Source organism: Antechinus flavipes, chromosome 2 (assembly GCF_016432865.1).
Source record: "Antechinus flavipes isolate AdamAnt ecotype Samford, QLD, Australia chromosome 2, AdamAnt_v2, whole genome shotgun sequence".
NCBI classification, from domain to species: Eukaryota; Metazoa; Chordata; class Mammalia; order Dasyuromorphia; family Dasyuridae; genus Antechinus; species Antechinus flavipes.
In genome coordinates, this window is record NC_067399.1 from 35277966 (window position 1) to 35291933 (window position 13968).

At 35.1% G+C, this 13968-nt stretch overlaps 1 protein-coding gene across 2 annotated transcripts; it reads right to left on the minus strand.

Moving 5' to 3' along the window:
- Nucleotides 1–391: 391 nt before the first annotated feature.
- Nucleotides 392–13163, minus strand: LOC127547507 (zinc finger protein 420-like). 2 transcript variants are annotated; one of them, XM_051974427.1, is made up of 5 exons: nucleotides 12771–13163; nucleotides 12208–12286; nucleotides 6433–6559; nucleotides 5606–5701; nucleotides 392–4532 (listed from the first exon to the last, which is right to left on the minus strand). In XM_051974427.1, the coding sequence occupies exons 1-5, from the start codon at nucleotides 12821–12823 to the stop codon at nucleotides 2395–2397; spliced, it is 2493 nt and encodes an 830-aa protein (XP_051830387.1). In that variant the 5' UTR covers nucleotides 12824–13163; the 3' UTR covers nucleotides 392–2394. The 2 variants fall into 2 exon arrangements, 1 of the variants encoding a protein (XP_051830387.1); XR_007950196.1 differs by lacking the exons at nucleotides 392–4532; nucleotides 5606–5701; nucleotides 6433–6559 and adding an exon at nucleotides 10565–10908 and having other exon boundaries at nucleotides 12208–13163.
- Between the last annotated feature and the right edge of the window lie 805 nt (nucleotides 13164–13968).

Consider the following 13968-nt stretch of genomic DNA (forward strand, 5'->3'; position numbering starts at 1 on the left):
ACCATATTCCAGGGAGAGGGAAGGAATTAAAAATAAAAGCAAAATTATGCTTAAAAATATGAACTCTGAATCAGTTCTCCATATGCAGGACGACAGAATTTTTCATGAGTCCTTTGAAGTTGTGTTGTACCACTGTATTGATTAGAGTAGTTGTCTTTCAGTTATTACAATATTGTTCCTACTGAATATACTATCTTCCTAGACAGTTAATTTATTCACATTCAGTCAACTATAACCACCATTAAGTATATTCAGTAGGAACAATATTATGCATTGCACTCATTTTATTCTCTATTTCTTGCCTTTTTCAATCTACCCTCCTTATCACTCCCTCATTCTCTTAACCAAATACCAGAATACTTTTCTTGGACAAAATGAACATCCACATCTATCTTGTGTATGTGTTTATTTCTTCCCTTTCCAAAATGCTTCAGATGAGATTTCCAAGTCTATTCTATCCCTTTTCTCTATTTTATAAAAAATCGTGCTTGCATACTTTTTATGAAATAGTTTTCCCTCTTCTTCTCAGGGTATTCCTTTTTTTCTTTTGAGATTATCCCATTTCCTCTAAGTAGACTCCTTTAAACTGCCCTAAGAATAAAAAAGTTTGTAGAGGTTATAAAGAATATATTTAGAAATAGAAACAACTTAATCTTATTAACTTCCTTATTCCTCACTCATGCTTATCTTTTTATGCTTTTCTGAGTGCCACAGTCTCTATTCTAGTGGTCTTTTCATTATGAATGCTTGAAAATTTTCTATTTTATTAAATTAGCCTCCTTTCCCTCCACTTTTAACTCAATATTTCCAGGTAGACCATTTTTGGTTATGAGCTCCTTTGCTATCTGGACTATCATCTCCAAGCCCTCTGTTCCTACAGTTTACATGATTCTTACTATGTTCAATGGTATTTAAATTGTATTGTTTCTTAATGTCCCATGGAATCAATAGCTTGTATTTTGACAAATTATGGGTTTTGGAAGTTATTTTCTTCTGTGAGATTTTTTACCTCTTTTAACCAGTTGGTCAAAAAGTTATTTTCTTCAGAACATTTCTGTGTATCTTTTACCAAGCTATTAATTCTGGTGTTACAATTACTCTTATTTCTTCTTTCAAATTTTGCTGTACCATTCTTACTTGATCTAAATTTTGATCTATGAAAAAAAACTTTCTTGAGTTCTTTAAGGAATTTTTTTTGGGGGTTTGTGTCCAATCTGCATTTTTCCTTTGAGGCTTTTATTGTAGAGATTGGTGAATCATTGTCTTTGAGTTTGTCTTGAGCTTCCGTGCCCATAAAAGCTTTTATTGTCAGATTCCTCTTTTTTGTAGTTTGCTCATCTTTCTAGTCTGTTTCTTTGAATTTAAATTTTTTGTTACTGTTGGGTTCTGATCACCTCTGAGAGCAACTATCTAATCTGGCCTGCTTCCTGAGGTTAAATCTAGGGACTTTAAAGTTTTTTACTTCTTCTAAGGTACTGTGATTCAGGGAGAAGTCAGATCACTGGCCTACAGGTTTACAAGTTGTTACTTTACCTTAACTAGGTAATATTATCTTCTCCCTTGTCACTATAACTGTTCCTCTCTATCCTGACCCTACTACTCAGAAGTGAGGAATGGGTGATGGAGCTGTCAAATAGCATCTGATCCTGTACCTACTACTAACATAAAGGTCCCATGGAATCTCTTTTTGACAAAACATTCAATCCCCTTATCTTTCTTGGACACTATTCAGCACTACTGAATTCATACCCTTTGCACTGCATTATTGGCCAATTTCAGTTTGGTGCACCAGTTTGGTGCACTTAAAAAATCATTATAGAGTGTATGTGTTGGGAGAATTCGGAAAAAAAAAAAAAAAAAAAAAGCTGACTTTATTCCAACATCCTGCTCTGCCCTGTGATTCAGTAGGAATTCACCAGTGAATTAATATTCATTAAATCTATAACATTCATCTAGTATGATTTCTCTGATACATAATAAAAAAGGCTCACAGTCTAAAGATGTTCCCAAATAAATTGGTTTCATAAGGTTTTTTCCCAGTAAGAATTCTCTGAGGTCAAGTATGTTCTACAGAACCACTAAAAAATTCTCATATTCATGTTTCTCAGCAGTATGAATTTCCAGATGTCAAGTTAGTTTGGAGTTCAGGTGGAAGACTTTCTCAAATATATTACATTCATAACTTTTCTTTCCAGTAAACATTATCACTGTATAAGTTTTGAGTTGTAGAAGAGAGTCCTATACAACTTACATTCATAAGGACTCCCTCCCTGCAGTAGAAATTCTCTGATGTACAATAAGCTAGATCTTTTTCTTGAAGACCTTCCCAGATTTGTTGCATTCTTTTATTTACTCTCATTAAAGTTTTACTCAGTGATAGTGTAAATTTTGAACTCACGCAAGTGGTCTTTCAGTACACATATATTCAAGTTTTCCTACAGGATGAATATTCTGGTGCTGAGTAAGCTGTCTCCTCAGTGTAAAACCCTTCCCACATTCATTACATTCATATGGCTTTTCTCTAATATGTATTTTCTGATGTGGAATAAAAGCCTTCCCACATTCATTATGTTTATAAAGTTTTTTTCCAGTATGAATATTCTGATGCTGAGTAAACTTTTTCTTCAGTCTGAAATCTTTCCCACATATGTTACATACATACAATTTCTTTCCAGCATAAATATTCTGATGTTGCATGAAATCTGAATTCCAAAAGAAGTCTTTCCCACTTTTATTACATACAAATGGTCCAATATGAATTCTCTGATGCTGATTAAGCTGTGGTTTCAATCTGAAAGTCTCCCCACAATAATTACATTCATAAGGTTTCTCTACAGTATGTATTCTTTGATGGTGACTAAATTGCTTCTTCAGTCTAAAGGTCTCTCCACATTTGTCACATTTATAAGGCTTCTCTCCAGTATGTATACTCTGATGTTGCATGAAATCTGAATTCCAAAAGAAGCTTTTCCCACATTCATCACACACAAATGGTTTTTCTCCATTATGAATTACCTCATGCTGAATAAGCTGTGGCTTCAATCTGAATGTCTCCCCACAATTTTCACATTCATAAAGTTTCTCTCCAGTATGTATTCTCTGATGGTGATTAAATTGTTTTTTCACTCTGAAGGCCTTCCCACATTTATCACATTTATAAGGTTTCTCTCCAGTATGAATTCTCTGGTGTTGAATAAGCTGTGTCCTCAATCTGAAGGCCTTCCCACATTCATTACATTCATAACGTTTCTCCCCAGTATGAATACTCTGATGTCGAATAAAATCTGATTTTCCAAAGAAGCCTTTCCCACATTCATTACATACAAATGGTTTTTCTCCATGATGAAATTTTTGATGCTGAGTAAGCTGTGGCCTCAGTCTGAAGGCTTCTCCACAATGATCACATTCATAAGGCTTCTCTCCAGTGTGTATTCTCTGATGTTGAATAAATTGTTTTCCCAGTCTAAAGGCCTTCCCACATTCATCACATTTATAAGGCTTCTCTCCAGTATGAATTCTCTGATGCTGAGTAAGTTGTGTCTTGAGTCTAAAGGGCCTGCCACATTCCTTACATTTGTAAGGTTTTTCTCCAGTATGAATCCTCTTATGTTGAGTAAGTTCAGCAACATGACAGAAGGCCTTCCAACATTCATTACATTCGTAAGGTTTCTCTCCAGTGTGAATACTCTGATGCCGCATGAAATCTGAATTCCGAAGGAAGGCTTTCCCACATTCATTACATTCATAAGGTTTCTCTCCAGTATGAATTCTTTTATGTCGAGTAAGTTGTACAGTAAGGCGGAAGGCTTTCCCACATTCATTACATTTATAAGGTTTCTCTCCAGTATGAATTCTCTGATGTCGATTGCGTTCTGAGTTGAAATAGAAGGCCTTCCCACACTCCTTACATTCATAAGGCATCTCTCCAGTATGAATTTTCTTATGTGCCTTAAGTGATGTGTTGCTACTTAAGATCTTCCCACATTCATCACATTTATAAGGCTTCTCTCCGGTATGAATTGTCTGGTGCTGAGTAAGCTGTATCCTCTGTCTGAAGGCTTTCCCACACTCCTTACATTCATAAGGCATTTCTCCAGTATGAATTTTCTTATGTGCCTTAAGTGATGTGTTGCTACTTAAGATCTTCCCACATTCATCACATTTATAAGGCTTCTCTCCAGTATGAATTGTCTGATGCTGAATAAGCTGTATTCTCTGTCTGAAGGCCTTCCCACACTCCTTACATTCATAAGGCATTTCTCCAGTATGAATTTTCTTATGTGCCTTAAGTGATGTATTGCTACTTAAGCTCCTCCCACATTCATTACATTCATAATGTTTCTCTCCAGTATGAATTCTTTTATGTACATTAAGTTGTACAGTAAGGCGGAAAGCTTTACCACATTCATTACATTTGTAAGGTTTCTCTCCAGTATGAATTCTCTGATGTCGATTACGTTCTGAATTAAAATAGAAGGCCTTCCCACATTCTTCACATTCAAAAGGTTTTTCTCCAGTAAATTTCTTTCTCTCTGAAAAGAAGAACAAAGGTTTGATTAATCCTGTCTTTTTCCCCTTTCCCCAAGATTTGTAGTTGAAAAGTTTTAAAGTTACTCTCTACCATTCCAACTTGAAAAAGTCAGTTTCAATGTTCTTTCAATATAGATCATAGTTTATCTTTTGTGAAAACAAAAATTAATTGACTCAAGATGAAATTACCTGAAGGGATGAATAGGACAAAATGAAACAATTTGGAAAAATTAACAAATAGTCATCAGATTAGCAAAGATATTTTAAAATAATAACTTTTGGCAGTTATGCTGGAAAAAAATTCTTGCTCAGCTGTTACTACCATTTCTCTGAAAAATATGACAAGTTAATGCCACAAAACTATTCACATTCATACTAGGTCTGTATTTTTAGAATCTTTAAAAAAAATTGGTATTATTCTGAGGTACTACTACACAACTTTCAGATTGGCTAAGATGAAAGAGATAAATATTGGAGAGGATGTGGCAAAACTGAGACACACGTTGTTGGTAGAGTTGTGAACTGATCCAACCAATCTGGAGACCAATTTGGAGCTATGTTCAAAGGGCTATCAAACTGTGCATACCCTTTTATCCAAGTGTCTCTACTGGGTCTGTATTCCAATGAGATCATAAAAAAAGGAAAATTACCTACATGTGCAAAAATGTTTATAGCAGCCCTTTTTGTTGTGGAAAGAAACTGGAAAATACAAGAAGATTCACAAGGAAAAAAAAAGCCATATTAATATTTTAAATAACATGTTTATTTTAAAAGAAACAATGAGTGGATGGAAATGAAGCTGGAGAATGCCTGCATAAGATAAGATAATCTTCAAAAAGCCAAAGAGAAATATTCATTCTGTATTGAGACAAGTTTCTTTGGGAATAGAGTTACATGTAAGTAAAGAGTAACTGTTCTTAAAAAAGTAATTGCTTTTTAAAAAACTCAGCTCTTTTTCAACAGGACCAAGAAGCTTTAGCAAGACCACTTTGTTTAACATTTTGTAAGAACTTTAAAAAGATCAACAGAGCTCTAATTTACAATGACTCATTTGCTTAATTTTTAATGTAGTTACCTGAACCATTGCTTCTTGGAATATATGTCTCTGGCATCCAAGATGCTGCCTTTCTTTCTATTCTGTAGATCACCTCTGGTTTGGAAACAGCAAATCCTGCTCATTAAAAAAGAAAAAGTGCTAGGAATGGTAATTTAAGAATTCTACCTTAAAACAAATGATTTTAAGACTTCATCCTATTCTCAGCATACAGTGTGAAAATGAGGATGTAGAATATATGTTATATCATCATCACTGCTTATGTTAACTGATTTTGCCTGAAATTTCTTTCTTTTCTTTTCTTTTTTTTTTTTTAACTATGGAGTGTACTCAATAGGCTGGTTGAGGAGAGAAATATAATTTTTTCTTTTAGGTGGAGGGGAAGTAAGGAGAACTGATATCAAGTAAAATATCCATAAAATTTAATAAAATAATCTTATAATAGCTTAAGTTCTTTTTCGGGAAAAAAAAAAAGTGGGCATGCAAGGAAGACTACAAGGATGGTACAAATATATTATTATATATCATGGGGGAACAGAGTAGGACTTAGGAAAAATAGTTCATTTGATACACTCCTTTATAAGGCAATAGGAATATTTTTATATGATGATATATCTACTATAGAAAATCTTGGATTTGAAGCAACACAGAGGGTGTAGGATAATAACAAATCAAAAAGTCAGTTTCTATTCATATTAAGCAAAGACCTTTCTCCCTGAAAATAGATAGCAAAAGTACTCTGTCTCTTGGCTGCAAGAGATTGGGAATATCTTTCTTTTTATGCCAAAGAATAACTACTAAAATTTTGAAAGTCTCCATATCAAATATCAAGACTTGAAGACTCTTACCCAAAGAGACCAAGTTCTTATAATTCTCCAGCATCACATCTCTGTACAACTTTTTCTGAGATGGGTTCAAGTGTACCCACTCCTCCAAAGTAAATTCCACAGCCACATCCTTGAATGTCACTGATTCCTGAAATACCAAAAATGTTTGGGTTACTCAGGTATAGCTCTGACTGTTATGAAGTGTGAATGAAAAGTACTTGACAGTAAAGATTAGTTGACTCATTTATATGAAACACAATATATAGGCATTTAGAAATTCCTCTCCCACTAGATTGTAAGCTTCTAAAGGGCAGGAGTTATTTTTGCATTCTTTTGCATCTTTAGCACTCAACAAAGTGCCTGACACATAGTAGGTACTTAATTAATACTTAGTGTTTTTAGTGATTCCAAATACTTCAATTTTACAACCTATACCCATGGCTCCTACTTCAACCCTCTGAGCTTATACAGTGTATTTATATTTTCTACTTTCTAAAATAAAACAATGAAAATGAAATATCATGTGGCACTAAGTTTTTCTCTTGCAGGTTAAACATTCTCAGATTCTTTGAGCAATCAGCGTGATCACTTCACCACTAAAGTAGTCACCTTCTCTTTTAAAAAAAATGCATTCAATATTTTATTCTTCTCCAGATGGAATTAAAAAACTATTAAGGGAATTTTAGTGCCAAGGTGGCAGAGTGAAGAAGGAAATTCCTAAAGCCCTCCTGAAGTCCCTAAAAACATTTTTTAAAGTCTCAGAACTGATCTAGGAACAGGGAAGGAGTTTACCAGAATAGCAGGAAAGGTTTATCTCACTTGAGTAGAAGAGCAGGCACTGAGGCCAAGTTAAAGGCAACAACAATGCCCTGAGACCTAGCACAGGAAGCTTGGGACAGTACAGGAAAAGAGCCCACTCTTATCTAAAAGAAAAAGTCACAAAATAGGGAAAAAACAAGCAAAAAAACTAAAGAAAAGTTACGTTTCTATGGGGACAGAGAAGATGATCAAGGCAAAAATTTAGCAGAAGACAACAGTGTCAAAATGGCAACATGTGAAACCTGAAAGGAAAATATAAATGGGTCTAAAGTCCAAAAAACCTTCTGGACATTTAAAAAAAAAAACAAATAAAAGAAGAAAAATTGGGAAAAGAAATGAATAATGCAAGAGAATTAAGAAAAAGAGTCCACAACTGGATAAGGGAAACACAAAACATGGAAAAAGACAAACAAAAATTCACAATAGACAATTCCTTAGAAAACAGAATTGGTCAAATGGAAAAAGTAGTACAAAAGCTCAATGAAGAAAACAATTCCTTAAAAATCAAAATTGGGCAAGTGGAAGCTAACGACTCCATGAGATTTCAAGAAACAATACAACAAAATTAAAAAGAAAAAAAAAAAGAAGAAAACTTGAAATTTCTCATTAGAAAAACTACTGATCTGGAAAACAGATCTACAAGAGATAACTTAAGAATTACTGGACTACCTGAAAATCACCATCAACAAAAGACCCTGCACACTATCTTTCAAGAAATTATCATGCAAAACCCCCTTGATATTCTAGAACCAGAGGGTAAAATAGAAATTTTAAAAATTCACTGATCACTTCCTAAAAGAGATCCCAAAATGAAAACTCCCAGGAATATTATAGTAAAATTCCAGAACTTCCATATCAAGGAGAAAATCAAAGAGAAAATACGATAAGCAGCCCAAAAGAAACAATTTAAATATAGTGGATTACATAGTAAAGAGCCAGCTGCTTTCATGTTAAAGCATAAAATTTTGAGTTAATATTCTTATTCTGGAAGGCCAAAGAACTAGGATTACAACCAAGAATCACCTAAAACAGCAAAACTGAGGATCATACTTAAAAGCAAAAAAAAAAAAAAAAAAAAAATTAATGACAAAGAGGACTTTCAAGCATTTCTGATGAAAATACCAGAGATGAATAGAAAATCTTACATTAAAACATGATGCAAGTAAAAACATAAAAAGATAAACATCAAAAAGAAATAAGGGATTTAATATTAAACTGTTTACATTACCATGGGAAGACGATACCTATAACTCCTATGAACTTTATCGTCTTTATGGTAGTTAAAAGAAGTCTACATAAGCAGAGAACACAGGTATAAATCCATAATGTTGGGATGGTCTCAAAGAGAAAAAGTAGATGAGTAAGAAAGAGGTAGAATATAGAATGGATTAAAAACCAGAATCTAACACTATGTTGCTTATAAGAAAAAGATCTGGAGGGGGGAAAAAAAAACAGACAGAGTTAAAATAAGGGCTGTGACAGAATCTATTATTCTTCAGTTGAAGTAAAAAAGGTAGGGGTAACAATCATGATAGATACAATTATGATAGATAAATAAAAGCAAAGATAAACCTTTTTAAAAGAGATAATCAGGAAAGTTGCTTAAAAGTACTATAGATAATGATACAATATCAATATTAAACATGTATGCAACAAAAGGCATAGCTTTCAAATTCTTAAAGAAAAAGTTCAAAGAGTTACAGGAGGAAAAAGCAAAAATACATTACACAGATAACTTAATTTTTTCTCTGAGAACTAGATAAATCTAACCACAAAATAAATAAGAAAGAAGTTAAGGGGATGAACGATTTTTTTTTTTTTTTAAAGTTAGCCATTATAGACTTCTGGAGACTACTAAATAGGAACAGAAAGGAGTATACTTTTTCTCAACTATGCATGACACTTTTACAAAAATTCAAAGGACAAATTCAAGGACAAAATAAAAGTATCCAACTAAACATCAAAACAAAAGTTCTGAAAATAAAAGATTAATAAAATCGAAACTAAAAAGTCACTTGACTAATAAAATTAACAAATGCTTTAATGAAAAACCCATAAAAGATAATCCAGTTGTTAATTCGATTTTTAAAAATAATTAGTATCGGAAATGAAAAGATAGCAGCATCAACAATGAAAATGATATTAAAAATTATTATTAGGAGTCATTTTTATTTGTCAAAAAGTTAATAAAACTGACAATTGAAGTGAAATAGATGAATTCTTACAATGATGTAAATTTCACAGATGAACAGAAGGCTCCATATTATAAAAGGAAATTAAACAAGCCATAAATCAATTCCCTATGAAAAAATTCCCTGGACCAGATGGATTTCAACTCTATAAAACTTTTAAAAAACAATGAATTCCATTACTATATAAATCATATGGGGAAAATGGTAAAGAAGAAATCAAGCCAAATTCTTTCCCGACACATATGTTTTTGGGTAACAAACCCAGAGGGAGCAAAAACAGAGAAAGAAAGGAACAAGACTGATTTCCCTAATGGATTTCAAGGTAAAATTTAAAAATATATCAGCAGGAGATTGCAACAATGTATAATAAGATCATATGATATACTAAGCAGTATTCATACCAAGAATGTAGAGTATGTAAGAAAAGCTTTTTTAAAAGTGTAACACCTATCCCTACTAAAAAAAAAAAAAAAAAAAAAAAAAAGAAAGAAAACATAAAAATAAATGAAGTCTTTCTTCATATAACAAGTAGTATCTATAAAAAACCAAGAGAAGCATCTGTAATTAAGATAATAATGGTAAGTCAAGAATAGCCATTACCAACACTTTTATTCAATAATGGTACTGAAATACTAGTTACAATAATAAAACAAGAAAAAGAAATTGAAAATTCTGTAACAAGGAAACAAAATTATCACACTTCATAGATGATATAATGATACAGTAAGAGAACTTTAGATAATTAACTAAAAATAGTTGAAAAAATGAAGAACTTTAGCAAAATAGTTGGATATAAAATAAACCCAATGAATCATTAGCATTTCTATTTATTCCAAACCAAACCCAGTACCAAGAGATAGAATAAGACATTCTAACTAAAATCATTTCAGACAATGATGAAACCGTAAATACTCTTTGATCCAACAGTGCCACTACTGGGTCTGTATCCCAAAGAGATCATATCTTCCCAAAGAGAGAAAAGGACCCACATGTGCAAAAATGTTAGTAGTAGCTCTTTTCATGATGACAAAGAATTGAAAAATGAATATTAGTACATTAATTGGGAAATGGCTGAATAAGTTATGATATATGAAAGTAATAGAATATTACTGTTTTATGAAAAATGATGAATAGGCTGATTTGAGAAAAGCCTGGAAAAACTTACATGAAATAATGCTGAGTGAAGTGAGTAGAACCAGGAAAACACTGTACACAGCAACAGCAAGATAGTGTGATGATCAACTATGACAGATTTAGTTCTTCTGGAAATTCAGGGAGCCAAGGCAGTTCCAATAAATTATGGATAGAAAATGCCATCTGCATCCAAAGAGAGAACTATGGAAACTGAATGCAGATTGAAGCATACTATTTTCCTTTTTTACGTCTGTTTTTTTTTTCTTTCTCATGGTTTTTCCCTTTTGCTCCGATTTTTTTCTCCCAACATGACTCAAATGGAAAATGTACAAAATGAATGTACATGTATAACCTAAAAAATAAAATATATAAGAACTAAAGAAAAAACTGCAAAATAAGCATAAAATACTTGGGAGTTCCTCTGCTCTATTACATCCAGAAAACAGATAATCATAATCATTTTCACACAAATAAAGACAGATCTAAATAAATGGAAAAATATTCATTGCTCATGACTAAGTAAATAATTCCATCTAAATTAATTTACTTATTCAATTCCTAACAAATCAAACTATCAAAGAATTTATCCTAAATGCCTAAGAAAAATTATAAAATTTATCAGAATGAACAAAAGATCAATAATATCAAGGAAATCCATTTTAAAAAAACAGGAAGGCAGTCCAGCACTATCAGATTTTAAACAAGATTTAAAGGTAGTAATCGTCAAAACAAGCTGATAAGGGCAAAGAAATACAGTGGTCGATCAGTGAAACAGGTTAGGTACGTAAAATACTAAGGTAAATGACCATAGTAATTTGGTGATTTGAAATCCCAAGGATCTAAGTGTAAGGTTAAGGGCTTACTACTTGATTAAAAACTGCTGATTTAAATATGAAGTATTTTCATGAGCGAAGTAGGAAGAATTTAGCTATCATTTATTGATAAAGGATAAGGGAAGAATTTATGATCACACAAGAGACACAAATCATCACATTAATATTCATAATTTTGATTACATGAAATTTGAGTCTTTGCAAAAATAAAACCAATGCAACCGAAATATAAAGGCAAGAAGGAAAACAGAAAAAAAGTTTTACATCAAAGATCTCCAATGAAGCCCTCATTTCTCAAATAGATAGAGAACCCGAGACACTTATAAAAGGCATTCTACAAGTGGGAAAAAAAAAAAACGGTCAACTAATAGGAAAAAGCGTTTTTTTCAAAACAATAAATCAAATCTATGAATAATCCAATAAAAATGTTTTAAATCACTAATAGAAATGTGCAAATTACAACGGAGAGAAACCTTCACACTTCTTAGATAAACTAAAATGACAGGGGGAAGGAAGTTAGAAAAAATGGAAAAAGGTATAAGAGCGAGGGCAAACATGCTTCCTAGAGGAGCCCAGACCGGCCTATTCCCGTCCTTTGTGACAACAAAGCCTCTTCCTTTGAGACACCTGGCAATTCTTACCTGTGCACCTGCTCTCCCACTGCCAAAGTAACCAAGCGGCCCTTTCACTGTGGGAGGACAACTAGATTATCTCCAAGTACCTTTTTGCTTTAAATCTATGATCTCTGATGGCTACGAGTGCTAGGGTTCCAGCCCCGGAAGAAGTGGTTCCGGGGTTTCACCTCAGTGGTCACTCACCTGACCAACCCTGGCGATCACTCCGGGGGCCATCGCCTCCTCCCCGGGGACACCGCAGAGGCCACGAGAAGCCGAGATCCTGGGGAGGAAAGGAGGCCATGAGTAGGAGCCCAGGACGGGGGAGAGGGTCACCAGGATCCGGTCACTCCTCCTCTGGAGAGGAAGCTGGCTTCAGGCCGACTCCCCTGAGGACAAATTAGGAGGTGTCCAGAGAGCCCTGAGGGATCCCCAGCAGCAGGGATACCTGGAGGAGGCGGTGCCCAGAAGAATGCTGGGAAGAGACATCAGGCCCAAGGGACAGTCTGCACAGAAGGAAGGAGTCCTGAAAGGCCTGTCAAGAGGAGCAGCCCAGAGCCCTTAGGGGCGGGACTTTGAATACGGCTCCGCCTCAGACTCCGCCCCCCAAGATTCTGCCCATGCGCAGCCCCAAGACCCGGGTAATCCTGCACAGAGCTTTCTTCGCCCCCAGTGGACTCCATTCTCTGTGTGCTACCTCCAACCCCGCCGCACCCCAGCAGCTGGCCTTCGGCTGGGCCCGGCCCCCGTTTTCGAATCCCGCTTACCCTGTCCCAAATGGGTCAGAAGAGAGAAGAGGAAAAGTGTCACAACAAAGCATAACGAGGGCGGGAGTGGAAGTGACGCCACAAGAAGTTTAACCCTCGCTTTGGAAAATGTCCTCGGGGTGAGCACAGCCTTCTGGGAATTGTAGTCTGAAGGCTTCAATGTCTTTCGCGTATTTGGGGGGATCGGTCTCTCCCCTATCTGGGATGCCGTCCTGCCCCGCCTGTCCTGGGCTCCGCCTGCTCGCTTCCTCATGTTCTCTCTTGCGTGCTCTCCTCAGCCCTTATGCCTTTGGGGAGTCACTAATCTTAAAAACTGGAGGAGCCTTGGGGAGCCTTCAAATCTAATCCATCCCCAGCCGCTTGTTTACTCCAGCCAACAATCACCAGCAGTCGACGAACTCTTAATTACTTAATTTCCTACTTTCATTTACATTTATATAATTATATATATGTATGCATATATATGTATGTATGCATAACATTATCATATATTTAATGTATTTTGTATAATAACTTAAAATTCATTTGCATTTATATAATTATATATATGTATGTATGCATAACATTATCATATATTTAATGTATTTTGTATAATAACTTAAAATTCCACTACCTTTATATGGACCTATAGAGAGACCGGATAAATTAAAGTTAATCAGCAGTTCTGTCCTAGGATTAAAGAGGGGGAGGGAAGAGAGAACCTCTTGCTGAATGGAGATGAGATTTTTAGTTGGGACCTGAAGGCAACCCGGGAAACCAGGAGATGCGGAGGAGGGATGAGGGGCATGGGGGAGATGGGGCGTGGTACGTTAAGGTAGCGCACAAAGCAAGCCAGGGAGCCGCGGGCCAGGTTAGGAAGACTTCAGAAAATCTCGTGGAACTTTACATTTGATTCTGGAACGAGAACTGCTGTGGTTTATTGACGAGGGAGCTGCCGTGACCAGAATTTAGAGGATCAGTTGAACAGCTGAGCAGGGGATGGGCAGATGGGGGACAGACTTCTGGCAGAGACAATAATCAGAAGGCTTTTACCAAAGCCTGGGCGTGGAAGGGGGCGGGGAGCGTTGTCAGAAGAGAGAGGGGGGAGCATAAGAAAAATGCTAAGGTGGTAGAAATGCCAGTTCTTGACTTCTGATTAAAGAGTCAGGAGTTAGGGGTTGAGGGTGATACCCAGGGTGACTTTATGCAAGTATATGAG

What these genes read in the sequence shown, in the direction of transcription:
- LOC127547507 (XM_051974427.1), bottom strand. Translation starts at nt 12,823, where the DNA reads ATGCTTTGTTGTGACACTTTTCCTCTTCTCTCTTCTGACCCATTTGGG. An exon ending in TGATCGCCAGGGTTGGTCAG is followed by an intron (nt 6,560 to 12,207) that starts GTGAGTGACCAC and finishes TTGGTATTTCAG; the next exon opens with GAATCAGTGACATTCAAGGA. An exon ending in TCCAAGAAGCAATGGTTCAG is followed by an intron (nt 4,533 to 5,605) that starts GTAACTACATTA and finishes TCTTCTTTTCAG; the next exon opens with AGAGAAAGAAATTTACTGGA.